General features: G+C 40.4%; 1 protein-coding gene across 1 annotated transcript; it reads left to right on the top strand.

Moving 5' to 3' along the window:
- Positions 1-11698: 11698 nt before the first annotated feature.
- RHOU (ras homolog family member U) lies at positions 11699-26048 on the top strand. Its single transcript, XM_034428354.3, has 3 exons — positions 11699-12552; positions 15335-15393; positions 22107-26048. The coding sequence occupies exons 1-3, from the start codon at positions 12246-12248 to the stop codon at positions 22560-22562; spliced, it is 822 nt and encodes a 273-aa protein (XP_034284245.1). The 5' UTR covers positions 11699-12245; the 3' UTR covers positions 22563-26048.
- Positions 26049-27924: the final 1876 nt, after the last annotated feature.

The raw sequence follows: 27924 nt of genomic DNA, 5'->3' as shown, positions 1-27924 counted from the left end.
TGTATCTTTCCTTTCCTCGTGATTTTAATCAGTATGGCCTACTACTTCATGCCCCTCTCCTGTGCTTTGCATAACACTGTTTACCTTGAAAGGGAATAATGTGATCAGTATCTATGTGGTTTTCCGGATATCCTTACCATTCTGAACTATCTTTATGGTCTCTTCCTTGGTGACCTGGTATTCTTCCATGTTTTTGTGTCTTTTTTTTTTTTTTTAACCTTTGGATCCTCACTCCGCTTTTTGTGTACTCAAGATGAAACCTGCCCACTTTCTAGCTTGAGTAGGATTGAAGTAAATAAAGGAGAGTAACATAATTGGTAGATGGCCAATAAACCGATAGATGCAGTAAAGGTAGACATCCCTTCCATCGACCATTACATCTCTGATAGGTACTGAAAGTTGTATAATGAGGCTTTCTGCCAATACTTAGAATACTTGTGTCATGGATGTCCAACCTTTTGGCTTGCAGGGGCCGCATTGAGTGAAGAGGAATTGTCTTGGGTCACATATAAAATATATAATTAATGTATATAAATAACAAACTTTCCTTTTTAGTATTTTTTTTATTATAACATGGGGCTGCATTGTTAGTTGTCCAGGACTGAATGCAGGCAGGTCACAGGTTGGACATGGCTGGTTTATGTTAAAACTGCATTTGGAACACTGCCCAGCCTTTTATGTGATTAAAATTATTTTATGTAATATTTTTATTTTATTCTTGTATATTTGAAGGCATCATAGCCACTAAGTGGTTTTGGGGAAAAGCAGCAAGGGTGACACCCCCACCCCATCAGAAGATTAGTATAAAATGATTCTACCCTTTATGAAAGTTTTTCAGAAGGGAATGGGGGTGAAATAGTTATCTCCTTGGATCTGAAATCTTATATGCTTTTATAAAGTAAGAAAGGGGGGGGGGGATGAAAGCAAAGTAAAAGCCAAAGTGCAAGAAAAGAAAAACAGAAAAAAGAAAGAAAGAAGATACAAAGAACTAGTTCCCAATATTCTTCACAGCAGTTATATTTTAACCTCTGTCTCTAAATTACATTGTGATACTCTTTCTATAATCATCAAAGCCATAAATCACAAATTCATTTTTTAAGGTAAAAAGTGCATAAGACATTTCCAGTCACCCAAAATGTAGATATCTTTTCTCTCATCAAAGAAGTTAATGTATCTCAGAAAGAACCAGTCAATTTCAGCAACCATTCCTCCATAGTGGGTAGTATCAAACCATTCCATCTCTGTAATAATCTCAATAATCTCAACGCAATAATCATATCTTGAAATATGATATGATTATTGAAATATTGTTCCATGGCTTTTTTCTAATTGTTTATCAGTCAGTCCTTAGAAAAATGTTCTGGCTTCTATTGAAGCTATTTCTTTGTGTTTTATCTTCCTTGTTTTATGTTACTTTGTATTAATTTTTTACCTTTCTTTTTAAAATTTCTAATAAAAAGTTATATGAGAAATCTTATATGCTAAAAGTTATATATGAAATCTTCCATGCCATTATTTTGCAGTTTATTCCCACCCATCTCACAAATATATTTATTCAGAAGAAGCTAGGGGAATTTCCTTCTTAGTAAACATGGCTAGGATTACAATTTAAGCCATTTTTGCCTTGTATTGTGTCCTCTAGAGCAATTGGATAATAACTGCCAATCAGGATGACTAGAAGGCTCTTGGTTGGCAGGCTTGATTTAATAGACATTCATTAGCCACTAACATCAACCATTTTTAATCTGGGCTTGGGTCATTCAGCTGTTTATTATTTCAGCAAATATTTTAAATTAGAAAAGCAAGCTTCAGCTAAAAAGGTAAAGTTTCCCCTGTCCAGTCGTGTTCAACTCTAGGGGGCAGTGTTCATCTCCGTTTCCTAGCCACTGGAGCCAGCATTGTCCAAAGACAGTTCAATGGTCATCTGGTCAGCATGACTATGTACTGAGGCACACAGAACACTGTCATTTTCCCACCAAAGTGGTACCTATTTATCTACTTGCATTTGCATGCTTTTGGACCACTAGGTGGGCAGGAGCTGGGGCAAGACAAGGAACTCACTCCATCCCACAGTACTTGGGTCTCAAACTGTTAACCTTCCAGTCAACAAGCCCACTAGGCCACCACATCCCCCACAAGCTTCAGCTATAGACAGTTAATTATGTCTAAGTAGGGTGGCAACTGGTCTAGTGATTTGGTCTAATAGTTAAGGCACCAGGCTAGAATCCAGGAGACTGAGTTCTAGTCCCACTTTAGGCATGATAGCCAGCTGTGTAACTTTGGGCCAGTCACTCTCTCTCTCTCAGCCAATGGTGGGTTGCCCCCGGTTCGGACCGGTTCGCAAGAACCGGTAGTAAAACTGGAGGGAGGCTCCGCCCACTGACCCAGAGGTCATCAGGAAGTTTCTGCACATGTGCAGAAGCTTCTGTGCATGTGCAGAAGTACGTGTGCGAGGTCCCATTGCAAACCGTTAGTAAAGGTAAGTAGAACCCACCCCTGCTCTCAGCCCTCTATGTCCGGCTGAGACAACAAACCGGTTGGTCAACGTCTGTCACAAACAATGAGTTAATACTCAATTGATTAACAAAAATACTCTTAAGTGAATCCTGCATTTGCAGGAAAATGCTAGGAAGGGGAAAAAGGTAACTAGAGATAACCAGAAAATGTCTCATAATTTGACACTTAAATGGGAACTAATAAACTGCTTGCCTGGCAGAATGGAAACGAAAACCATTTGGCCAATTTTAGCTGTCAGTCCACTAAGCATCACTCACTGGAGTCAACTGATGTCTTTGCACATGACCCCAAGAAAGAGACAGTGGATTAAATCTTGAATATAGTGATTACTTAATCGAGATAAAACTGTACATTGGGGCAATATTCTTAAATCCCCTTATATCATGGTTTACATTTTAATTACTTAATTGCAAAATTATCTATTCACAATAAAGAAGTGCTTGAACTGCTTTGTAGAATAGCCTTATCGAATTGAGTTTTGGTGGGTTTACAATTCTAGTTTAATCCCAATTTAGTGTAAAGATAAATTGCTATGAGCAGCCTAGAATTGTTATCTTGATCTCCCTATCAGTACTGTAATAAATCCTTGCAACTTTTTACATATCAGGATAAGATTTAATATGGATTTTGAAAAGCTGCTTTGAGGTGCATTCAAGATTAGTCTTTCTTCTTGCTTTTGTTTCAAAAAGTAGTATACTTTTAAGATTATTGCTGTGAATATAATGGAATAATTTCAAAAAACAGACACTCCTAAATGTTTGAAATGCTTAGTCTAAAAAGAAGAGGAGAGCTATGGTCTTCCCTTATTGACTAAATTGATTCCAATAAGTCACTAGACTCAAGGCTGACTCAGCCTTCCATCCTTCTGAAGTTGGTAAAATGAGGACCTAGATTGTTGGGGGAAGTATGCTGACTCTGTAAACCAGTTAGAAAGGGCTGTAAAGCACCGTGAAGCAGTATATAAGTCTAAGTGCTATTGCTATTGAGATCTGGCCTTTTATTTTAGGTGCACATTATTTTTCGTTGTTTTCTTCTTGACCTGAAACTTGTCTGTCTCGTTCTTCTAGAACAGCAGTCAGCAACCTGTGGCTCTTTCATCCCTCTGCTGCGGCTCCCTGTTGCAGGTCGGCTCCACAATTGATAGGGCTTTCAGTTAGGACAGATAGAGGAAAAAGGATGCTGCGCTAGGAGACTCTATGGTGGAGGAACCAGACTTCCGGTCAGCAGAGGAAAAAGAATGCCGCGCTAGGAGGAGACTATGATGGGGGAACCGGACTTCCGGTCGGCTCCAAAATTGAACGGGGGCTTCCGATTAGGACCTTTGTGGCTCTTTGAATGTTTAAGGTTGCCAACCCCTGTTCTAAAACATGGATACATAGTATTTACAGTTACAAAAGTAACTGGAAGTGCTTAGAAGATCTCACTGCTTTCATCAGAATGTCAAAAGCAGAGTCACTCAAGTCTGCAAGCTCCACCTCTTTGGGATGATATCATAACAGAAAGAGAAAGGGGTGGGGCTTGCAATGAGATGTTATGATGTTGCTTTCATCATTCTGACCTCCTTTGCCCATCCCTCACTGACCTCCCTTGCCCATCCCCCACTGATACCAGTGATAGCAATACTGTGGATGGCCTTTTCCAGAGCTGCAATGTCCTGTAATGGGTCAGAGTTTTAAAGAACATGGAACTCACATTCTATGATCTATAAATGCCATTCGTTCAACAAAATATTCTTTTCCATATTTATTGGACCTTAAGAGGATTTTCAAGAAATGGTCAGGTTTCAACATCTGTATGCTGGAAGTGTAGTACTTCCACTAACACTATACTAACACATATTTTGGGCTTGTGCCCTGGTCGATCATTTTGGTTTAATATTCATATGATTAAAATACAGATTTGGGAAGAGAAATAAGGTTTAGATATAACATTGAATTGCATCCTGAATTGCCTAGATACAAGTATATCTCAGAGTTTTTGACATGCCAGTTTGACTTCTGTGAGAAAATAAAGGTGAGCTATTGACAACAACAAAAATATGGTCAACTCATTTGCATTTTGCCACTTTCTTTTCACCTCAAAGAAATGTTCATAAAGGCTACTTTAACTATGGATCGGTTTCATGTAAATGGATGATAAAAATTCAAGGCGTTGACGACACATTCAGTGAAATAGCCACAATGCCAGACAAACAGGACTTAAGACCTGTGCTGAACACCATGGTATTTTAGTGAGAGGAAAAAAAGAGCTGCCCACTTGGAACTTTTTATTACAACTTCTATAAATAGCAGATTAATTGCAGGAGACATGAAGGAAGCAGAAAAGCAAAAGCTTATGTTGTGATCAGAATCTCCACACAAGCTGATTGTTTAAGCTGAAATGTAAATAAATAAATAAAAGTGCTGATTGCTTAAATTGAACCAAAAATCAAAAAGTGTTTATTTTACCATACAGAGTTACGGCAAGAGTAACCCTAGTTCACTGTATGATACTACTAACAGAAAATATATATATATATAAACAGTTCAGAATGCAGAGAAGAGCTTCTATGTAGGTTGAATGACGGAAGTAATTGACGCTGTCAGCCTCGCTGCTGTAAATGAGGAGGAATTTCCTGACAGTGAGAACAATTAATTAACGGAACTGCTTGCCTCCTGGCATCGTGGGTGCTCCATCGCTGGAGGTTTTCAAGAAAAGATTGGCTGACGATTTGTCCAGGACAGTATAAAGGTTCCTTCCTTGGGCAGGGAATTGAACTAGAAGACCTGTCATATAAAGTCCCTTCCAGCCTTGTGATTCTATGATTGTCCTTTTCTTCTCTTCCCTTCCACTTCCCTTGCAGACTTTTCCTTTTTTTCAAGAGAGCTAGGTCATGATTCATAAAATTTTCTTGGTAAAGTATCTGTGTGGGTTTTCGGTCCTTCCTCCTGCACAGCATGAAATTATGTTTTCTCCATTATCACTCAGTGTTAATTTGCCTCCGTTATCATCTTATAACGCTGCTATCTGGTATGGGTGTCTGCTTGCTTCAGCTTGGCAGCTGAGGTGATCTTCACACCTTGTTGGGAGTATACACTCTTGGTGTACACTCTCATTATTCTTTGCTCCTCCCTCTCAAAAGTAGGCAACACAACAAGACTTGAAGGTGAAAAACACATCTCAGTATTGTGTCCCTGGGAATTCTTGTGGATGCGAAGACAAGAATATAATGGTAAAACTGTGATTCAAGCAAGCATATTTGACTAAATTGTATAAACCCCAGAAGTCTGTTTGATTATGAATCAATAAACCAAATACTGAACAGCATATAATCCATAAATTCCATTACAACAACATTTCTAAAATTCAGAAGTTAATTTTGAGAAGCAACGCCCACAAAATATATGGTCTACTTTTTTTATCTACCATGTTTCCCTGAAAATAAGACCCTGTCTTATATTTTTTGAACCCTGAAATAAGCGCTTGGCCTTATTTTCAGGGAGGTCTTATTATTTTGGGGTGAGTGGAGCAAGACAGGGCTCCTCTTGCCATCTTACCAGATTTCCAGCTCTGTCTCCCTAACCCTAACCAGAGGAAATGGTGGGGACCAGCTGTGCATGCATTTAAATATTTTTTGGGAAGGCTTATTTTCGGGGAGGGCTTATTTTAGCATGTGCACTTAAAAGCCCAATTGGGTTTATTATCCGGAAAGCTCTTATTTTGGGGGAAACAGGGTAGCATTGATTGTATTACATTGGACAAACTGCAACTTGATTTCACTAAAGATGGAGACAAGCCAACACACGCTACTTTTGGAAATTTGTCATGTTCATTATAAATGGATGGAGGTTGCTAGTTTTGAAAGAAGAAATATTATTCTGTTTTTGTGTTAGTTGTTATAGTGAATAGTTAATAATTAAATAAATAAGTATAAATATATTAAGATTCCTAATTCAGATTCTTAAATGTAAAAGCTAAAAGCTCTCCCTGCAATGTGTCCTGAAGAGGGGGAAAAACTCAGACACGGGGATTCTAACAAATATTAAAACTTTGTGATATAATCTTTTTTTTTTTAATTTGATTTATATGCCGCCCTTCTCCGGAGACTCAGGGCGGCTTACAATGTGTTAAGCAATAGCCTTCATACTTTTGTATATTTATACAAAGTCAGCTTATTGCCCCCACAAACTGGGTCCTCAATTTACCTACCTTAGAAAGGATGGAAGGCTGAATCAACCTTGAGCCTGGTGAGTTTCGAACTTACAGTAATTGCAGACAGCTGGTGTTAATCACAATGCTATTAGTCTGCTGAGCCAACAGGCCCAATCCTATTATAAATTAATATGTGAATAAGAAGCTCTATTTTGCTTGCACTTCGAATCTAATTTGTGTTGTCACATAAGCAGTGGATAACCAGTGTAGTCTCTACCTAACATTAGAAGTGAGATCAAATATTAATCCTAGTCTATAACTATAACTGAATCTAAAAAACTCCTTTGATGCTATCTGTACACTTGGACCTGATCCAGGGGTCTGTTCTAAAATTTTTTACTACCAGTTCTGTGGGCGTAGCTTATTTTTGTGGGCGTGGCTTGATGGTCATGTGACAATTATTTAGGATTTAGCAGAGGTACTGGTCTACTAGGCTTTTAACCGCTTGCAAAGCTGTACCGATCTACCCATTTATTTTTTGCAGGCACTGGTCTACCCATTTATTTTTGCAGGCACTGATCTACTCATGTATTTTTGCAGGCACTGATCTACTCATGTATTTTTGCAGGCACTGGTCTACTCATTTGTTTTTTAACACTGATCAGCTGTAGGGTGGCCCTTTGAAGCCCGGGGGCAAGAGTTTAAACAGTTTTTTTCCCTCTAGCCATCAGCTGGGACTCAGGAGGCAGCAATAGATTGGGGATGGGGCCAAATAAAAGGTAAGAATAACGCGGGGGTGGGGGGGCGTGGGGGGCAGAACTGGTTCGGTGATGTCATATCATCACCGCTATTGGCTCGGGAGAACCGGGCCGAACCGGAGGAACCCACCACTGACCTGATCCTAGGATCTGAACTTTTGTTTGCTGGCTTCCGTCCCTAAATTTGAATCACATTTCTTTCTTTTTTGTGTATTGTTCCATATCAAAGGTTCAAGTACAGTATTCAAAAATCTTCAGAAAGAAATCTATAGATCTTACACATAAACAGGCCTTTCGTTGTACGGTATAGAAATGTCACGTCGCCAACAAAGTCTCTTTAATTTCGCCATCGCAAGAAAATGGTTTAACTTGATACTGTACTGGGGCAAGGGGTGGGGGTGTTGCACAACAGCTAGCTGATCATCCTGTTAAACAAAAGGCTAGTGTACTGAACTCTGAAAGACACATTACAGTTCAATACCGGCCACAGAAGAATAAAGCAACTCTGAACATTTAAGAACAAGCGGAATGTTCGTGTTTCTTAAACTGAAGTTGTACTATATGTTTAAAAATGAACGCAGCGCAATTTGCCTATAGTCCGCAATCATTTCATTAAGTAATTTTTTTTAATCTCTGCAGTTATTTTTGCTTCTACACAAAGGGATTCTCAAAATCATTTATTTGACTAAAAGATCAGTTAACCTTTTCTATATGAATGAACTTTCTCTATAGTGGTGGATTTTTCCCCATTGACAAAGATGTTGTAATGGGAATAATGAGGGAGTTATAAAACTGTCTTTTGTCACTAAATGAAATGTACTTTATGTAGTTCGTACTATTTGCATAATTCCCAGTATGAACATCAAAATTTCTGGCATCTGAGCTCATGGCAGATGAAACAGTCAACGAAAGCGTCACCAAAATAAGCACCTAGTGGTCCAAAATGATGAGTTTGCAATAGCAGCAAGATAGAGTACTGTTTGTTTTCTTAGACAGTAAAACATTTACACCAACCAGAGTCTCAGAGAAGAGATATCATCTGAGACACACCTCTCTGCTAATCATAAAATGGGTAGACTACAGCAGCCCCAATGCCCAAGATTTGCAAACAATTCTATTGCAACCTTTGTGTCAATTTCTCCGTGGCACGCAGAGCCATATCTGTGGGCACGCAAGCATTGCCCTAGCTTAGCTCCAGCGCGCATGTGCGTGCCGGCCAACTTATTTTTCCAGCCTTGCGGTCCCACTGGAAGTTGGGAAATGGGCCGTTTCTGGCCGCTAGAGGGCCTCCGGGGGGATGGGGAAGGCTGTTTTAGCTCTCCCCAGGCTCCAAGAAAGCCTCTGGAGCCTGAGGAGGGCGAAAAATGGGCCTATCGGGACCACTGGTAACCTTTTTGCCATCATGTGCTATCTCCCATCGGTGGGAGCGCGGTGGGGTCGCGTGTGCATAGGAGGGGGTCGCGTGTGCATGCACGGAGGGGTGGGGCACTGGGGGGCATTGAATTATGAGTGTGGGCACACAAACACGTGATCCCCCCGCGCGACCCCCCTTTTTGGCACGTGACAGCAAAAAGGTTAGCCATCACTGCTATAGTCTAACTGGCGAAAATCTGGAGATAATCACGTCCACTTATTCCATTAATTCTTTATTCAAGACTTGGACATTGATAGCAAACAATGGGAATTGAAGCCTTATACATTTGGAAGGGCTTTTTATGTGGAAATCCCATTAAACTTAGTGGCTTAATTAAAACACGCAATAAATTATAGTATGATCGGTGAAGTTTCGGTTTAATAAATTGAGTAAATACAACCTTTGGATGTATTATGATTGGATGAATCCAACCCATTTTTCTTTATTCAGCAATTCAATATTAAACAATCAATGGTTTAATGAAATGTATCAATTCTGCTAGACTGCTTCAGCATCCAAGAGAAGAATTGCATTTTCAATAAGTTTATATTTAATTATAGCAGAGTTCTTCTGATATGATTAAATAGTCCAAATAGAAGTAGGGTTGCTCTCAAACAAAGAGTAAATTGAAACTGGAGCCTCCCAAAGCTGATTGATTTTATTAGAACTCTCCAGTCAATGGGAGAAAATGCTGAAGGACTGTTAAGACTGTTCTACAGTTCAGCCCTCTGTTTTCTCTTCCTCAGAAAGATGCTAAAAGAGGTTGGTTGATCTGCAGGATTTTGTTTTATTTTTGCATCAAATGCTTGCTTGGAAAATTCTCAACTTCTGAAAGTTCATTTCCTTCTGCATCTGCGTTTACTTCTGTTCTACTGCACTTTCTGTGACTCTCATGTCACACGCAGAAAACATTTTTAATTTTTAAAATGTTATTCATAAATATTTCTAATATAATTCAGTAAAAGTTTACAGGTCTTCATATTTATGACATTTTTATTTAAAAGTGTGTGTACAGTCAGACAGATGAGAGATGGAACTTGAACCCTGGTCAATACCTGTACCTAACCATCTAGTTTTATTGACACAGAAAATTAAAATCACTATGAAGTGGTTTTCCATTGCCTTTTCAGATATCCCCCCAACTTGGATTCCCAAATGGTCTCCCTTCTGGTATTAGCTCCTGACCTTCGCACCTTCCGCCAGGAATTAAAAACTTAGCTTTTCAAATCTCTTGACCTGGACTGATGATGGGGTTTTAATTGGTTTTAAGGGTTAATTTTAATTTTTTTTAGATTTTGGTCTTTATTTTATATTGTGGCTTGTGTTTTATTGTTGTGAGCCGCCCTGAGTCCATTGTGAGATAGGGCAGCATATAAGCCGAATAAAATAAATAAATAAACAAATTAACCAAGACTGGTTTTACTTAACTTTTGGAATAGACATAAACCCAGATTGGCTGTTTTAGCATGGGACTTGGATGGTAAGATCAGCATTTTGATGGAAGACCACTACAGCAAAGAACAGCAAGGATTTAGGCCAGACTAATAACATGAAAAATATACTGGAAGAAGGAAATGACAAATGAGTTTGGCATTATTGCCATGAAATCTGCATGGTGGTATCCCTATAGCTGGGGTCAGCAACCTCCTATAGCTCTCTGTCATCACTGGCTGGCCCGCCCCTCGCTTTCCCCTCCCAATCGCTCCTCGCCTGGCCTGAGAAGGTAAGGGCGAAGGTGGGGGATGGAGAAGCGGCCAGGACAGAGACAGAGAGATACAGAGAGATGGGGGGAGAGAGAGAGAGACATAGAGAGATACAGAGGGAGAGGGAGGGGGGAAGGCGGGGGAGAGAGAGAGATGTCAAAAGGATTTTGTGGTTCCTGGTGTTTTTTACCAACTGGTTTTCTGCCCTAAAGACTGGCTAAGTAGGCGTGGCTAGGGGGTCATGTGACTGGTGGAAGTGAGTGACATCAAGTTGGCCACGCCCACCCAGGTTTTGTGGCTCCTGGTGTTTTCTTTTCTGTGGGAAACGGGTCCAAATGGCTCTTTGAGTATGTAAGGTTGCACACCCCTGCCCTATAGTCATAAAAGTTGAGCTCCAATCAATATCCATTTGCATCTTTAATTTTAAAAATGCAAAGTCTTAAAAGAACTGGAAACAGGTGAGAAAGCAGCACTGATATTCAGACACATTTACTCTTGGATTATTTAACATATATCACAACAGCTAGGGTTGTCGGCTGCCTATTACTGTAAGACACACCCACCCACATATATTACACTTCTTTATACTACTGGTGTTTTTATCCTGGAATAGCTCAGTTCTCAATACCACTATATAACAGGTGTTCCGGATAATGTAGCCAGAAGGGTAACCTCAATGAGATTCATACTAGTTCTTAGAAAATATGCTTGAGCTACTAGCATCAGGCTGAAAAAAACTCCAAAATACATTTTATTATGTTAGAAAGTTTAGGGAATTTGAGTCCTAATCCCGTAATCAGCGTTACTCCTTAACGTGTTGTAAGTTTTAATTTTTTTTTTGTAGCCAACGATCTTAAATCGATGACCTCTTCGAAAATAATAATGCAATCGTTCTGGAAGAAGAAAGAGAAGACACGTGCAAAAAGAACTACGAGCAAAGAAAAAACAAAGGGGCCCCGACGAGATCGAAGAAACGACTGCGGGAAGAAAATTATAAAGTTTTAAGAAACGTAAGAAAGAGCAGTTTTGTTTTGTTTTGTTAAGACTGGAACGAACAGCTCGCGCGACGCCTCCGCGGGCGGCGTGGCTTACGTGGCCCCGTTCAAATGTCCGGCCAAATGAGATAAGCCGTTGTCGTCAACGTTCGAAAAGAAGCAGATTGGCCAATGGGAAGCGCCAGATCGCAGCCGAGATTGAGCGAGTCCACGGCGGCCAGAAATCGCGCACACATCGCCTCCTCTTTTCGCGCTTTCGCCCTCTCCCCACTTCCAGCCCGGTCGAGCGGCGCTGTGATTTGGAGCGCCGCCTGCCGGCAAGTCCCTTCTCTCCGTCAAGCCCCGCCCGTCCAAGGCTGCCCCGCCCTCTTTGGCTCGTTTTTCTCGGTCTTCTTGGGGATTATGTCATCCGGCGGCAGATCGAGCCCTTGGCTGCTTGCATAGCCTTCCCGCGAGCAAAGGCTGCTGCTGCTGCTGCTGAAGAAGAAGGAGCGAGATCCGCACGTCTGTGAAGTGCCGAAGCCGCAGAGATCGGGAAGAAGGAAGCTCGGCGCTCGGAATCTGGAAAAAAAGCTCTTTCTCCAGCAGGCGCGCCCCCCACTCACCCACCCACCCACCCACCCACCGCGACCCGATCGCTTCCCGGCGCCTCTCTCCACTGCCTTCCGCGGCTGTGGCTCGGCGGATCTCGTTATCTTTGGGGGTCTCCCGCACCGGAGCCGGGCGGATGCCGCCGCAGCAAGAAGGAGAAACCGGCTACATCAGCAAGCCGCTGCCGGGCGGCTGCGAAGTGCCTCCGGTGCCTCCGCGTCGGGTCCGCAGCAGCCGAGCGGCGGCGTTGGGGGCCGCCTTGGGGAGCCGCTGCAGGGCTGGAGCTAGCGGAGGGGCCGGAGCGATCGGAGCGGAGCCCCGGCGCAGCATCAAGTGTGTGCTGGTGGGAGACGGCGCGGTGGGTAAAACCAGCCTGGTGGTGAGTTACACCACCAACGGCTACCCTACGGAATACATCCCTACCGCCTTCGACAATTTCTCAGGTAAATCGGTCGGGTTGGGACGGGACGGGTTCCCGGTGGGTTTCCAAGGAAGCATTTCATGCGCCTTCTCGGCTCTCCGTTCCTCTTCTGGGAGGAGCCCACCCAACCTCCTCAACCCCCCCCCCTCCCCATCCGATCTCTCAGCGCTGCCTGGGATCGAGCCGAGGGTCCGGGTATTCCTCGCCCTATTTGCTCGGCGGCGTCTCCTCCTGGTTGATTTTGAATCTTCCAACTCGGGGAAGGGGCGGTGCCCGCGGACTGAAGTAAAGTAAGGTAGGCTTTGGAAGCGAAGGTTGGCCTGGCCTGATGGCTGTTTCACGTCGGGTGGCTGGGTGGGAGACTGCTGGGGGGCCAACGAAATGGATCGATCCCTAATTGCGAGTGGGGCGGGGTTCATTAGCTCGTAAATCCCTGCCTGGGGGAAAGAAAAACACACACACACACACACACACACACACACACACACATACACACACACCAATCTCTGTGCCTCGAGAAGACATCGGCGTGCAAAGCCGCTCCGAGAATCGTTTGTTCAACCTGTTTGTGAGAAGGAAGGACGTGCAGACGATGCCTTCCTTCTCTCCCTTAAGGCGGGCAAGCCCCTTTCTGACCTTTAGTCTGGTTGATCCAGTAGTTAAAAAAGAGTCGAGCAGATGCGGCTGGTTTTGCATACCCGAGTTCTTGTTATGCATATAAAACAATATGTGAAATCCTGGGCATCTTTTATTGGCTGCAAGGTGTATATATGCCTCTTGTAGTTGTTAAAAACTATAAGGGTAGCCCGATGTTTCCTATGTTTGTTGAGAAGTTTCAGTGCATTTAGGAGAATTTATTGTCCCCATAATTTTTTTAAAAAAATATCCTTTTTGTGTAGTTCATTTTGGAATATGTGATCCGTATCTGCCATATTTTTCTACTAGTGATGAGGACTAGTAACTTGTTCACTGCACTAAAATCAGAATCTTTAGGAATGTTGCTAATCCTTGTTGGTGTGATACAGCATATAGAGTTGAGTAATTTTGGGGTGTTGGCATAGTTCGGTTTATCTAATTTATATAGCAGGGAGTTGGATTAGACCTTCCAACTCTGTTATTCTGTTATCTCAGGGTCAGGGAAGTTACACTCCGTTCTCTAGCCTTGGATTTCTTATTCCTTTATTTTCTAGAATATTGCACTTCTCTCTTGCTTTGGAAATCCTTTGGGCTAACTCATCATAATCCTTATCCCTTAAGACAGGGGGTAACTCCTACTCGGCATTCTTCCCACCAGGTTACTTTAGACTTCCTTTTATTTTTCTTGAAAACCACAGTGCAGAGAGCTTTGTGAATGTTTGTAATTACAATTCCCCGGACAACTTCCCTAATATTTAATTTTAAAAAAGGGTGGTGCTCTAAAGCAAGGAAACACTAGTTTATCATGCTTGTCTTTGGAAGGAGATATTCATTGTTACTTGACTCCCCGCTCCCTCCCCAAAAAGGTGGTTCCTCCAGGGCAGTGTCTGTATTAGTTGAATCTTTTTCGGTAAGGTCTGAAGAGCTTTTATGTGCTTGAAAGCAAACACTGAACAGTAAACACAGGGCTCCAATTGTGGGAGTTTCGTGTGTATTTCATTCCGTGCAGGAACATGTTTTTCCAGCCAGCATTAAACTCTTGCATTGACCTGGTGTCAAAATGCAAGGAATTTTGTTGTAATATAAAATGTGACTTGATTATCTGTACTCTAAATTGCCCTATTTTCTGTAAGACCTGTAAAGCCACTCTTAAGTTTACTTGACAATAAGTTCCCTTGAATTTAGTGAAATTGACTCCCAAATAATAAGCTTTGTTGACTTGTGGTTGCACAATGGAAGATTTGCGTTTGGTATTCATTTTTTAAAAATGTTTATTTTAATCACTGTAGTATATACTGTATATTTGGTTTTTTAAAAAAACATTGTATATATTTAAACCAGTGTATATATTTTGCTATTGTTGTGGTTTGTTATAATTCACCAGTTAAAAAACCCCAACAAAATATTTGACTTTTGTACAATTTTGTACAATTTTTGAGATTTCACATTTATTGCCTTATGCTTATAGTATAATAAAGTGCTGTTCTAAATACCTGAAGGGCACAATTTTGCTATCCCTATTGCAGATTGATAGAGTAATGCTTAGCCAAAAGCAACATTTATTGATTTCTTTATTATCAATCAATCCATCATATTTCTTAACCGCCCATCTCCCCCAGAGAGGGTCTTTAGCCTTGAGTAATGGGTGGGTGGGGGGAGAGAGGCAGACTTCAACATAATCCACAAAGAAGAAACAGCAGAATAAGAGAAGATTTCTCCACAGGGGAAATATGTAAATATTTGTATTGTCTCCTTTGTGATTTAAAGCACTGGGGAAGGGGTTCCCTAGTCTGTAAGCTTTTAAAACAGAACCAGACCCTCATCCCCCCCCCAAATCAATCTTCAAGCATGTTTAGAGAGTGTTTGCGGAGCAAAATCCTCCTTTGTGTTTCAGACAACTCTCTTTTTGTATGGGGCCAATGTCTTTAGGTCACAATTTTCTGCTTTGTAACAAAAACCGGAAACCCTGAAGGGCTTGTGTAAACCCAGGAATTGTTGGGAATATGTGGGAGGCTGGGGAGAAGAAGCTGACTTGAGGCTCTGCACTCAGAGTCCTCTGCACTGGACTCAGACGGGTCCAAAGGTAAATGATTAATGTGAGGAGGACAGATGTAATTCTTCATACATGGGTAAAAGTTTTTCTGACTTTCCCCTTCATTCCATTTCAGCTGTAGTGTCTGTAGATGGCCGACCAGTGAGACTCCAACTCTGTGACACAGCCGGGCAGGTCAGTAAAGCTGCTTATGTAATTGATACAGCGGTTTTCAGTGATACAGTGTGTGTATGTGAGTATACGTGTGTCACATATGTATATCAGCACACGTCTGCGAATCTGTGATGGAAAAATCAACCTTGGACTCCTTTTAGAAGATTCCACCTTCCTGGATCTCCAGAAGTCCTTAACCTTGGAGGAAGGGGCTTCCCTGAGGCACGTTGGTTTCCCATGCCACAGTTGCCCTAAGACCCTTTGCCATCTTCTCGCAGCTGCCATTAAGGAACTGGCTCCCTTTTGCCCACCTCTTGGCCTGCTTTTCTGAACCTTCCCCTGCAGCCTTCTGGCTGGACACTTGGTTGCCGTGGTGATAGCCTGGGAGCTGTGCCACTCTGTCCCAGACAGTTTCCTAGGGTGACATGAGGAGCCCAGGAGTCCACAACCCCCCTTGAGCCATGGCTGGGAAGTGGCTCTTTTGTTACCCTGAGGGCCCAAGGTTATAATGGCTTCTTTGTCATCAGGACAGTTCCTGAACAGGATATTATGGCAACAGTAGGAAGAGGAAAAAAGTTGCTTATTTATTTATTTGTTCAACTTGTATGCCGCCTTTCTCCGATGACTCAAGGCGGCTTACAATGCATTTAAGAACCATATATAAAAACATTAAACATTAAAACATTAAAAACAATTAAAACCCATTCACACTATTCATGGCCGGATCTCGCCAGATTGCAACAGTGAGATCAACGGCCCCAGGCCTGCTGGAAAAGCCAGGTCTTCACCGCTTTTTGGAAGGCCAATAGGGTGGGGATGGTCTGGATCTCAGGAGGTAACTGGTTCCAGAGAGCTGGGGCAGCCACAGAGAAGGCCCTCCCCGGCGGGCCCGCCAGCTGGCACTGTTTAGCTGACGGGACCTGGAGGAGACCAACTCTGTGGGATCTTACCGGTCGCTGGGAGCTATGTGCTTCATTGGTTTGCAAGAGTGTCATGTGTGAAAGAAAGCATGCGGTATGTGGAGATGTATATGTGCAGTGGAGGGAGAGAGAAAGAGTGCAAGAGAATGAGCTTGTACCTGTGGGCATGTATATATTTGTATCTGTCAGCCTTTTTACCATTCAGAATCCACAGAAAAAGCCTTCGTGTTCCTTGTGGGGGTCTGGCCATTGGTGCGCTGTAGTTGCATAACATTTTCTAGGCTGAAGGCTACATTAGCTTTCAAATCCAAAAAGTGGACAGGAACAGGACAGAAACCTTAAGCTGGGGTCATTTCAATTACATCCAGTTAGAATTAAAAGTAATTGTGATATCCCTCTGGTCATGTATTAAAACATTTTCCTCTTCTGGTACATGACATATTAGAGTTCAGTAACAAATTTTGGAGGTCTCTTAGGTCCAGTCAAGCCTTAAGGGCTAGATTGTACTCCTCTGTCTTGGAAACTTATGTCCATCAACAGTAATGGAGATCTCTCTGTCTCTTGTCTCTCTCTGTCTCTCTCTCTCTCCATCCATTCTTAGAGGAAGGTTTTTAATTCCTGGCAACTGCCTCAACAAGTTCCTGCGGTTTTCTTGGCAACGTTTTCAGAATTGGGTTGTCACTGCTTTCTTTCTTGAGCTGAAAGAGAGTGACTGACCCAGAGTCACCCTGCTAGAGGGCCAGAAAACCCTCTACCAATATCTAGCCTAGTGCCCTAACCATTACATCATATATGACTTTAAGTACTTCGAAGAGTAGAACTTTAGGTTTTGTCCCTAAATCTTACCTGCTGTGTGTGCTTCCTATTTTCTTATCAAAACCACTCCTGTGCTTTTAATGGAAGAAGTTTGCAGGATCAGGGGCTCAATACCCTTACTTCAAGATTGGATTAGTGCAAAGTGCTTTATCCAGAACTCCCTTTCAGGATTATTTGGAAACTGTTGCTGCACACCTGGTGACACATAAGAACCACTTGAGCACAATAATAAGGCTCTTGCGGATACTGCATTCATTTCCAATTTATTTTTATTTTATTTATTTATTAAATGTATATGCTACCCATCTCACTCCGCAAAGCGACTCTGGGCAGCCAGTACATTTCTGAGTACAGTTCAAAGAGAGGGGTGACAGAGACAGCAACCCCAGAACAGGTTTTCTCAGGTACTGTCCCTGCCTGGGGGAACACCTTCCCTTGAGGCTACCCTCCGCCCTCCCCCCCCCTCAAGTTATAAAGAAAGGCAGTTACAATACTGTTGTTCTGTAAGGTTTGGAGTCTAGTGCTAGTTATTGTGTTGATTTTTTAAGTTGTGGAGTAGGAATGGGTTCTACTTACTTTTACTACCAGTTCGCAGCGGGGCCACGCATGCGCAGAAGCGTTTTGATGATGTCGGGGTCAGTGGGCAGAGCCATCCGCTGGTTTTACTACCGGTTCTATAGAACTGGTGCGAACCAGAGGCAACCCACCACTGTTGTGGAGACTGGGTTATATTATGGTTTTTATGAAGTTTTCAGGGGTGATTCAGATTGGAGGTTTCACTGCCTTTTAATGACTGAAAATCACCTGGAGTCTTATGATGAGCATTGGTGGGCGGGGGGACATCAGTGGTGGGATTCAAGTAATTTAACAACTGGTTCTCTGCCCTAATGATTTCTTCCAACAACCAGTTTTCAAACTGCTCAGAAAGTTAACAATCGGTTCTCCCGAAGTGGTGAGAACTGGCTGAATCCCACCATTGGGGGACATGCATTGTAAGAAATAACACTTATTTTACTACTTCTGATTGACGTCGGATAATCAAGTGAGAGGAAGCATCAGCTGGTAACCTTTTCCCCTGGGTTTGGAACTATGGATGCTAATGCCATTTTTTTTTGTCAAGCAAGACTGTTTCTGTAGTGTGTTTGGTGATGATAAGGGGTGAGACAAGAGCCTTTGATTATCTAGGGGCTTTCACATTTTTACCTTGCCCTGACCTCTCCATTTATTCCTCGGTTGTGTAAATTTACAATTGTTCCCCTGAGCTGTAAGACGCATAACATGATTTGTAATTATGCAGTTATTTAGAACGGCAAACCTTATAGGTACACACGGCTGCCATACGGCACCCCACATACGTGATTCCTTAGCCAAGAGCTGAGTGCTTTGTTTTATTCTTTGTTTTCTTGAAGGGAGTTACATCTGTCAAATAAGTGAGTTAATGAAATCTTGCCTCCTAGATCTCAATTTTCTTTTGCAAGTACCCCTGCAGATGAATTCAAGTGAAAAGGGGGCCACACATCTGTATTTTTACCAAATATGAATCTCAAATCACCAAAAAAAGCCCTTTACAAATTGATAAACAAGTTCTACCTTGGAAGCAAAACGTTGGCACAAGAGGGATATTTCGGAGGATGTTTGTTTGCTCTTTGCACGTGTTAATTTAAGGCCCTCTGACAAACATTGCTGGATTTTAATTAAAATACCAGCACAAGTGACAAATCCTATCTCTTCAGGAGGCCATTGCTGCCATGTTAATATTTTCCTCTGTTTACTTTTCTTGACTTTAGCTCTTGGAACTTGTATAATTATCAGGCTGTTTGAGATCTCTCTTTTTCCAAGGAAAAAGTTGAGTTCAGATCTAACAATAAAAGCCAAGTTTTTCAAAAGCGTATTGTGTAAAGAGTTCCAAAATGGATCATAGTATGGAACCAGGAAGTTGGGGGAGGGGTTATTTTTAGCACAGATCATTGCAATAGAAGGCAATAGTAAATATTTACCTAAAGCAGGCTTTTGTGTTATCAGCATGCTTTTTGGATGCTGTATTCTTTCCTTGGTGTGTCAAATTTGCCAGAAGTTAGTTTCAAATTTCCAGAAACTTTGTCTTCAGTAGTAAAACGCTTCATGATTCAATAAGAGTGAATGAACAAACAAACAAATTTCCCCAATCAGAGAAGTGAAAGTTATGTAAAGGTAGACTTGTTCTTGGGAAGCAAAAGATGCTTCAAATTAAGTTTGGGCATGCGTGCTTTGTCTGTTGGTGCCTCTTTAAAGGACCAACGTGATCCCTGGGGTGGGGTGGGGAAAACATTTGGTTTAAGGAGAAATTGACGACCATCAGCAAGATGGACAAACCCAGTTACAGGCAATAAGTGCATCATTGTGACAGTAAAACTAAAGTCATTCAAGGTTTGGATCACTAATTGTAAGCCAGTACTTCACCAAAAGCAAAATTCATTTTGGTTGGGTTCAAATTCTAAGTTAAACTGTAATTTTATCAGAGTCTGGATAAGTCCCATGGTTTTAAACCAGAGTTTTTGGCTTAACATTACTGAATAAAAGAAGCAGTCCTTTATGGTTTGTGTCTGCCCTCCCCCCCCAAAAAAAGCATTAAAACAATGGCTCAATGTGAAATGCAATCCTAGCAGTTGTATTTCAAGGAAGATGTTTTTAGTTTCAACTTAAATTCCAGAATTTTGATTTATTCAATTTCTTACTTGATTTATATATGCAGGCATTGGATATGCAGGCATTCAGTTTGCTACCTCCAAAGCTCTAAAGGAAGGACAATGGAAAGGACGCTACTGAATAAATCCCATGCTAATGGACCATAATAGCATGCTATTCTCTATTAATTAAATAATAAATTAAAATATAATTAATTTATAAATGTTATGATATAGTTTAAGGTAACAGATTTAAGCTGAAACAAAATTTGTCTGGTGTTTGTGTATTTATTCATTCTCTGCCACCACCACCCCTTATCAAAGTGGTTCTGGAGTGGTGTAAACAACTAAAATAGTCCATTAATAAGTAACTGCATCAAAGCAGCTATTAAAAGGACAGCAAACAGTAGCATAGACATGACCCATTCACAGATTCTGTGCTATGGTATTAAATGTATGTGTATATGTACACTAAATGTATTTGTCTGTGCAGTTTGTGTTTGTCTGTATGTATATGTATATACACACCAGGATGGATAAAAATCAATGATTTTTTTTTTAAATCAAAAAAATTGGATTTTTTTTATTTAAATCGGATTTTTTTTTATTTAAATCAGAATTTTTTGATTTTTATTGAATTTATTTTAATAAAAAACTTTTGGGGTAAAAATCTATCGTAAGATAGTTTTCTATTTAAGATACATAAATAATTTAGTTTATTCAGCATGAAATGGAGCTTAGTTATGTAGCACAAGGCTGTATATTCTGCAACACTGGGACTATCGGTGAGTCAACAGTGGGTCAAAGGAGTGGCAGAGATGACAGTTGCTCTTTAAAAATTATGATTTAAATCGAGTTTATTTAAATCAAGTCTTTTTGATTTAAATCGACTAGATTAAAATCAAATCCACCCTGATACACACACACTAATTCTCTGTGCTAAAATGCTAGTATGCTAGTAGCTAGTATGTTAGATTTGATCTAGCCCTGAATTGAATTTCCTCATTTGCATTGTCAATTTATTGACCATTTTATGATTGTGATCCCTGAGATATATCAGGCAAGCTTTATTCAATTGAAGATGACTACATATGGCAATGTTTCTTTTCAATTGAAATATTTTTAATACTTTAATATTTTCTGAATAACTTCATGAAGGTCTCCAGTTCTTTCATTTTCTCTAATTCATATAGGTATTCAATCTATGTTGTACACAGGCTACCCTTGCGGTCTGGGAGGGGAGTTCCGTTCCCACCTCATGATCATGGATAACAAGACCTTAATAAATACTTTATTAAGTACTTACTTAAATACTTTATTAAGTATTTAATAAAGTAAATAAAGTGCACAAAGCAAGGCAAAACGACAACTAGGTGAAATGTATACCTAACAACCATAGATATACAAACCATGGGTATATGGCCCAACAGGTAATGAGAATCACCTATAATTTCTGTTCTTCCAACATCAACACTACTTCCTGCCTTCTGTTAAAGGCAGCATCTCTCACCAGAGATGCATCACAGCAAAGCCAATCCCTTGAATCAATTCTGTTTTTCAAATATGGTTGCCAGCTAATGATGATGCTGAATGCTGTACGTGGTTGGGTGCTCGCTTTTGTATTGTGGAACCGCACGGAACAGCCTCTTTGAGGTTTTGCCAAGTATTGTGCCACAGTGCACAACTAAATCATTTTCCATATAAAACAACAAAAATAAAATTGTGCCATGGAGTTCTAATTTCCTCTACAGTTGTTAGTTTTGTCTGTTCAGGGACTTTTGCTTTCCATGTCCTCTTTCCTTCTCTCTGAGCTAGCATTCAGACAACTGATTCCTTGCTACATGCCACCTTGATACAATGGATGGGAATGACCCCTCCTGCAAAACAATTATGGCTGTTATTTTTATAGAACATGTTTTGTGCTCATTTAGTAGCTGATAAGAATGATTTTTTTAAAAAAAATTTTTTGATTTATATGCCGCCCTTCTCCGGAGACTCAGGGCGGCTTACAATGCGTTAAGCAATAGCCTTCATACTTTTGTATATTTATATAAAGTCAGCTTATTGCCCCCACAAACCTCATTTAACCTACCTTAGAAAGGATGGAAGGCTGAGTCAACCTTGAGCCTGGTGAGATTCAAACTTACAGTAATTGCAGACAGCTGGTGTTAATCACAATGCTTTTAGTCTGCTGAGCACCAGGCCCTTCCGATTTTGCTATATATCGGTAAGGAAAACCACCACTTTGTATCCTGCACATTGCTTTTAGGGAGCATAGAAAGACCCTTTTGTTACTCTAAAGTTACTTATTCACCTTTCTTTTATTTTTGCACAGGATGAATTTGACAAGCTCCGCCCACTGTGCTACACCAACACAGACATCTTTTTGCTGTGCTTCAGTGTAGTGAGCCCTTCATCTTTCCAGAATGTGACCGAGAAATGGGTCCCTGAAATCCGATGTCACTGCCCCAAGGCCCCTATTATTCTCGTCGGGACCCAATCGGACCTCCGAGAAGACGTCAAAGTACTCATTGAGCTTGACAAATGCAAAGAGAAGCCTGTGGCGGAGGAGGCTGCAAGGCTCTGTGCCGAGGAAATAAAAGCCGCCTCTTACATCGAATGCTCCGCTTTAACTCAGAAAAACCTCAAAGAAGTCTTTGATGCAGCCATTGTGGCTGGCATTCACTACTCGGATACTCAGCAACAGCCAAAGAAATCCAAAAACAGGACTCCAGACAAGATGAAAAACCTCTCCAAGTCCTGGTGGAAAAAATATTGTTGTTTTGTATAGGATGGTTGTTGTTGTTGTTGTTTTACAAAGGCCTTGGAAATGGCAGTTTAATCACCGAGGGTGGTTTGAGGTGACTTTGGCTGAGAATCTCTCTCTATTCCAGAGTGCACAGTTAAGATCCACCCCTGAACATGCTGCTAAAATTATCTCTTTCCGATGGAGATGGGGAAGAGCGTTAGCTAAGAAGCTGAGGTTGACCAAACTGAGGGTTTTCCCACTAGTGGTAGTTCCTTTGTTGAGGACTGCTGGCCTACACTTTGGTGGAACTGAAAGTTGAACCATGAAATCGCTGTATACCGGTGTAAAAAGGGCTAGAACCAAGGGTTCTCCTAAGAAGTCTACATGACGACTGTGAGGACTACCACATAGTCAAATTATTTTTTTTCCCAAGTGGATATCTAAAACTGTGCCTCTTATGACATTTGGCTCAAAACGGAGAATTTCCCTGCCTGCGTTTTTAGTCTTGTAGGCTTCAGGAATACTACAGCCCGTTTCTGAAATGTACATTGTGTTGCTAAATTAGCAGAAACTGCACGTGAATCTGATATATTTTTTCTTAAAACGAAATGCCTACTTCATGCACAGTGTAGGGACGTCATAACAAATAGAGCAGCTGTGCAAAATTGTATCTTCCTTGTATACCCCGACTTACAGATCCCTTTTACACCATGAAATGTGCATGCTTGTTGGCTTGGAAAAAAGGGGAAATCATATTTTGAATAGCAATGGGCTTCTTTTCTATTTATAGAGGATATATGACAGCTCATTCAAAATCAGTATCTGCAGAAATATGGTGCAAATCAGTGCTATCCTGATTTACCATTGGTCAGTTGTAATCTATAACATGAAAGGTTCTAAATTGGGGAAATCTTGTCTAAATTCACATGGAAACTTTTTTCCATAAAATAATCTCAACTAATTTTTAGTCTTCTTTGCTGAGTCTCGGGTATCGCAATACTGTGTCATTGAAACAATATTTGCTCATGTAAGATAAACTGGAATGAAAACAAAAAACTTATTATCTGTTCAAAATTCCAGAAAGTCTATTTTTTTTAAGTCAGGAAATTTACTCTGAGTAAATATGCATAGTTGTTGGGAAATGACTTTCATTCAAAAGATGCCAAATCTTTTACCGGCAATGTTCGCGTAGCAATAAATGATGGCAAACACTGATTTACCAGTGCTCATAACTACTTGGAGGACATGCTTTTGTACACATTTTATTTGGTCTTCCATATTTGAATAAACCGAACATTGGCTAAATGCCACTTATTTTGGTGGCTTGGGTGAGTTTTTAGGACCATGCAAAGAAAAACAAAAGGGAGACAGCCTTTCTTTGCAATAGATTAAACTGTGTCTGAACTGTTGTAGATTTATTATGTAATTGCACATCTGTTTTGGGGATTCCTGTTCAAATTAAGTAATGCAATACAGAGATTAATTTAAACTATAATTGGGCTACTTTAGTAGCTTGTTTTTTCTGTCTAATTTTCCTCCCTTGCTTTTGATGTAGCCCTTTGCATTTATAATATGATCAACCTATGTTTGAACTTAAGAAATAATTCTTTATCATTCCTGGATGAGCCTTGGTTTCAAGTGTTCTTTCTCCACACGGCTCTCTTTTTTATATAGATAGATATATTCATGTGCTAGGATAAAATAACCCAAGTATTAACTTTTGTTTTTAAACTAACTACATTTCACTATAACATCTGAATGTGGGAATTCTAATTTTTTAAAGTAGATTTTTTTAAATGCCATGAACAAAACATGTTGGAATAGATTTTTGTCTAAAAAAAAAATCACACTACAGGATCATTAGGACACCATGGCTGGTGCTAACCATAGCTTAGCATTGAATGAGTCATTGACTTCTCTCCCTTCTACAAACCACCAGCGCAATTCATTTTGCATCACCTGTGTCATGCAAAATTAATATGATGGCTACCTCATATCAGATGCCAGAGAGACAACCAAGACTAAACCAGGATCATAGATGCTGGATCATGTGACTACACTCCAGCAATAATTTCTGCATCACCTTGAACAACTGTTTTATGAATATCAGGATAGCAATTTGTCATCCGTTATCTTTCACACTTATTTTATTACTATACAGATTCTTTTCTGCTGCGATGTAGTTTTGTTTATTTTGGACTTCATATGATACACGACCAGTCATTTGGGTTAAAGAGTTTTGTATGAATTAGGCCATTGGGACTTGTTTAACAAGCCATGTTAAAAGGTGTTTAACAAACCATATTTTGATTTAGCACATTGCCTGAATTGCAGCATTGCAATCAGAGGCCCATATCAAATGAATATTCTATGCATCTGATGAAGTGGAGGTACTTGACCAAATAATCAAATAATTTTTTAATCCCTGAGTATCTTTGTGATTGTGCTGCATCAAACTCACATGGCTACCCTACATGTAGGAATGCTGGTTTCTTTCCACTAAGTGTACTTGCATTGGTATCAGAGGAACTGTAGATAATTGAAGATACAAAAGCTTTGATTTCCTTCTGATAGATAAATGTTGGTGTTGGTACTTTCACAACACTATTGTGTTCGAATTGACCTCACTGGAGTCCATAGTTACCACCTGGGAACAAATAAAACTGACACGAGAGCCCTGTAGATGGCTACCAAATTTGTCTTAAGTCTTGTGTACGATGCCAAATGGAAAATTCCCAGTTACCATATTTTTCGGACTATAAGACACACCTGACTATAAGACGCACCTAAATTTAGAAGAGGAAAACAACAAAAAAAGTTTCTGGCTTTCATGCGCTCCATTTTTGAGCCTTTTTCGACCCTTTTCCAGCCTTTTTTTCGGCCCATTTTTGAGGTGCTTTTTTGGCCTTTTTTTTGACACATTTTCAAGGCCTTTTTGGCCTGTTTTTGAAATTTTTTTGACCCGTTTTCGAGGCTTTTTCGGCCTGTTTTCAAGGCTTTTTCCAGCCCATTTTTGAGGCCTTTTTGGCTTGTTTTTGAGGCTTTTTCTGGTCCATTTTTGAGACTTTTTTCAGCCTGTTTTTGAGGCTTTTTTTTCAGCCTGTTTTTGAAGCCTTTTTTGGCCTATTTTTGAGACTTTTTTCAGCCCATATTTTCCAAAAAAATGGGCCGAAAAAAGGGCCAAAAAAGGGCCAAAAATGGGGTGTGCGAAGGCCAAAAAACGGCTGGTGGGTGGGCAGGGCTTCGGCAATATTCAGTCTATAAGACACATAGACATTTTTACTCCCTTTTGGGAGAAAAAAAGTGTGTCTTATAGTCCGAAAAATACAGTACCTGATGGCCGAGGTGCTGAAAGCTTTTGCTATCTAGGAATCCATTTTATCTCAACTTTGGGATGAGTGTTTTTCTGTCCTTTAAGCCACCTTGAGTCACCATGTGCGAGTAGGTGGCAATATAAACTTTCTAAATGAATAAATACATGAGTAGTTGCCTAAGAAGTTGATTAAAGATCTTGAGGTTTAAAAAACAGATTGATCAGGATGTGTCTCTTTTTGTAATGTCATGAACTCTAACTCTTTTAACAGAGAAATAATTAAGGTCATATAGAAATCGCATGTACAAATGTGTAAATTAGAAAAAAAAACAGGGCAAAGAATTCCTTTTAGGTGGTTCTTCACTGCTCATATCACTTAGACTTTGAATCTCTTCTCCTCCACCTGTGCTATGCAATAGCCTGTCCAACCTTTTACCTGCCAGCTGTCTTGGACTATAACCATCAGTATCCACAGTGGCTGGGAAGGCTCTGAGTCATAGTCTAATGTAATCTGAAGGGCACAGACTGAGCAGACTGCTTCATGGTATCCTCTTTTCATCCATTCACATGCATGCAGTAGAAGGAAAAATAGATGTGTGATCATCTTTATAGATAATAAGTCAAGGACAGCATAGATACCTAATGGTGTGACCAAGTGTGGCTAAAGAGCAGTTCTCTGCACCCACCAGTTTCCCTGTCCTGTCTCACATCAATTGTGCTTTTTTTCAAGAGGCAACTGGAATTTCTGATTTTTCTTTGAAGGCATTTTGCTTCTTCAAAGCTGAAGACTTGAAGAAGCTTCTTGGATGAGAAGCAAAACATCTTCAACGAAAAACCAGGAAGTCCAGTTGCCTCTTGAAAAAGCACCTTTAGGACAAGCATGACCTGGATGACAGAATCTCCATAGATATCAATTGATTAGTGTTTTTTTTCAATGGGAAACTGGCACATTGCAAAGGAAAATATTAACCTTTGGCACCTCAACACACTCTTTGGAGACTACAGACATTCAAAAATAAAGATGATAGCTGTCTGTAGCTCAGGACATTGTTCTTGCCTATAATTTTTTTTAAAAGGGGTGGGGTGGGGGCGTTAGAATAAAAGAAAATTCTATTGCCTCCTCTTTCCCACCCCCTACTTCCTGGTCCTGGTTTGACTCAAATTTACTCCAATGTAAAAACAAATATGTTCTTCCAGAGGAAAATAAGTTTTGAAAAACTCATTTTCAATCCCAAGAATGCATAATCTAGAATACACATCTGCTGTTTTACAGTCTCTCACTAGAATATCTAATGTAAAATAGTTTTCAATTTTTTTAAAAAAAAATATTAGATTTCCCCTTCTGCTTTTATTACTGTATTTGAAAACACATAAAATATGGATAGATGATTTTAGAAATGGAAACTTTCCTTTTTGCTGCTAAAATGTGGGAATAGAAAAGAGAATAGGTGCATTCCATAAGTGAATAGCGATTAACTTTGTGTAATCCACTTTGTTTCAAGAAAGTATGTAACTTGTAATAAATATTTTGTTTTGGTACAAACAAACGCAGCATTTTTGAGTGCTGCAGATACCAATATACTGCAAGCTGCCTACATTTTTCTAGATTTTGGATGACTTTTTTAGAATGTTACTAGAAATTTGGAAGTTTAGTGGAAGATTTTTTCCCTATAATTTATTATCTGCTGTGCCTTATGGAAAGGGTTTTCAAAAGAGTAGCGCATGTTGAAAAATGAGATTTCCAGAAGAACAATATAAACCTGTTTTACATCCTGAAATAAATCTAGAACCTGGGGCTTAAAATTCACTGTTTCCTCTTGTTCAGTCTACAATCTCTTAACAGGTAAGGCTTCTTGGATACCCTGAGAAGAATTTCATCCAAAGAGAGGCATTTCAAAGCTGTTGTCTATCATTGTGGCTTAAGTTCCTCCCCGCCCCCCTTAACATCCTAAAAGAACAATGTGATTTCACTGTAACAAGGATGAATGGAGGTCCAGGAGGCCATCTTTGGCCTGCCTCACCTCTTGAATTCGCAAGTTGATTTGGTCCATCCAGGGGTGTGATTCGAAAATTTTAGCAACCGGTTTTCTG

This window comes from Pantherophis guttatus, chromosome 1 (assembly GCF_059756535.1).
Source record: "Pantherophis guttatus breed Tessera chromosome 1, ASM5975653v1, whole genome shotgun sequence".
In the NCBI taxonomy this organism is placed as follows: domain Eukaryota; kingdom Metazoa; phylum Chordata; class Lepidosauria; order Squamata; family Colubridae; genus Pantherophis; species Pantherophis guttatus.
This window is presented reverse-complemented; position numbering and strand designations above follow the sequence as displayed.

Bases quoted from the DNA above. Each gene is read 5' to 3' on its own strand.
- RHOU (XM_034428354.3), top strand. From the start codon at position 12,246: ATGCCGCCGCAGCAAGAAGGAGAAACCGGCTACATCAGCAAGCCGCTG. The intron at 12,553-15,334 runs GTAAATCGGTCG...ATTCCATTTCAG, and splicing joins CGCCTTCGACAATTTCTCAG to CTGTAGTGTCTGTAGATGGC. The intron at 15,394-22,106 runs GTCAGTAAAGCT...ATTTTTGCACAG, and splicing joins TCTGTGACACAGCCGGGCAG to GATGAATTTGACAAGCTCCG.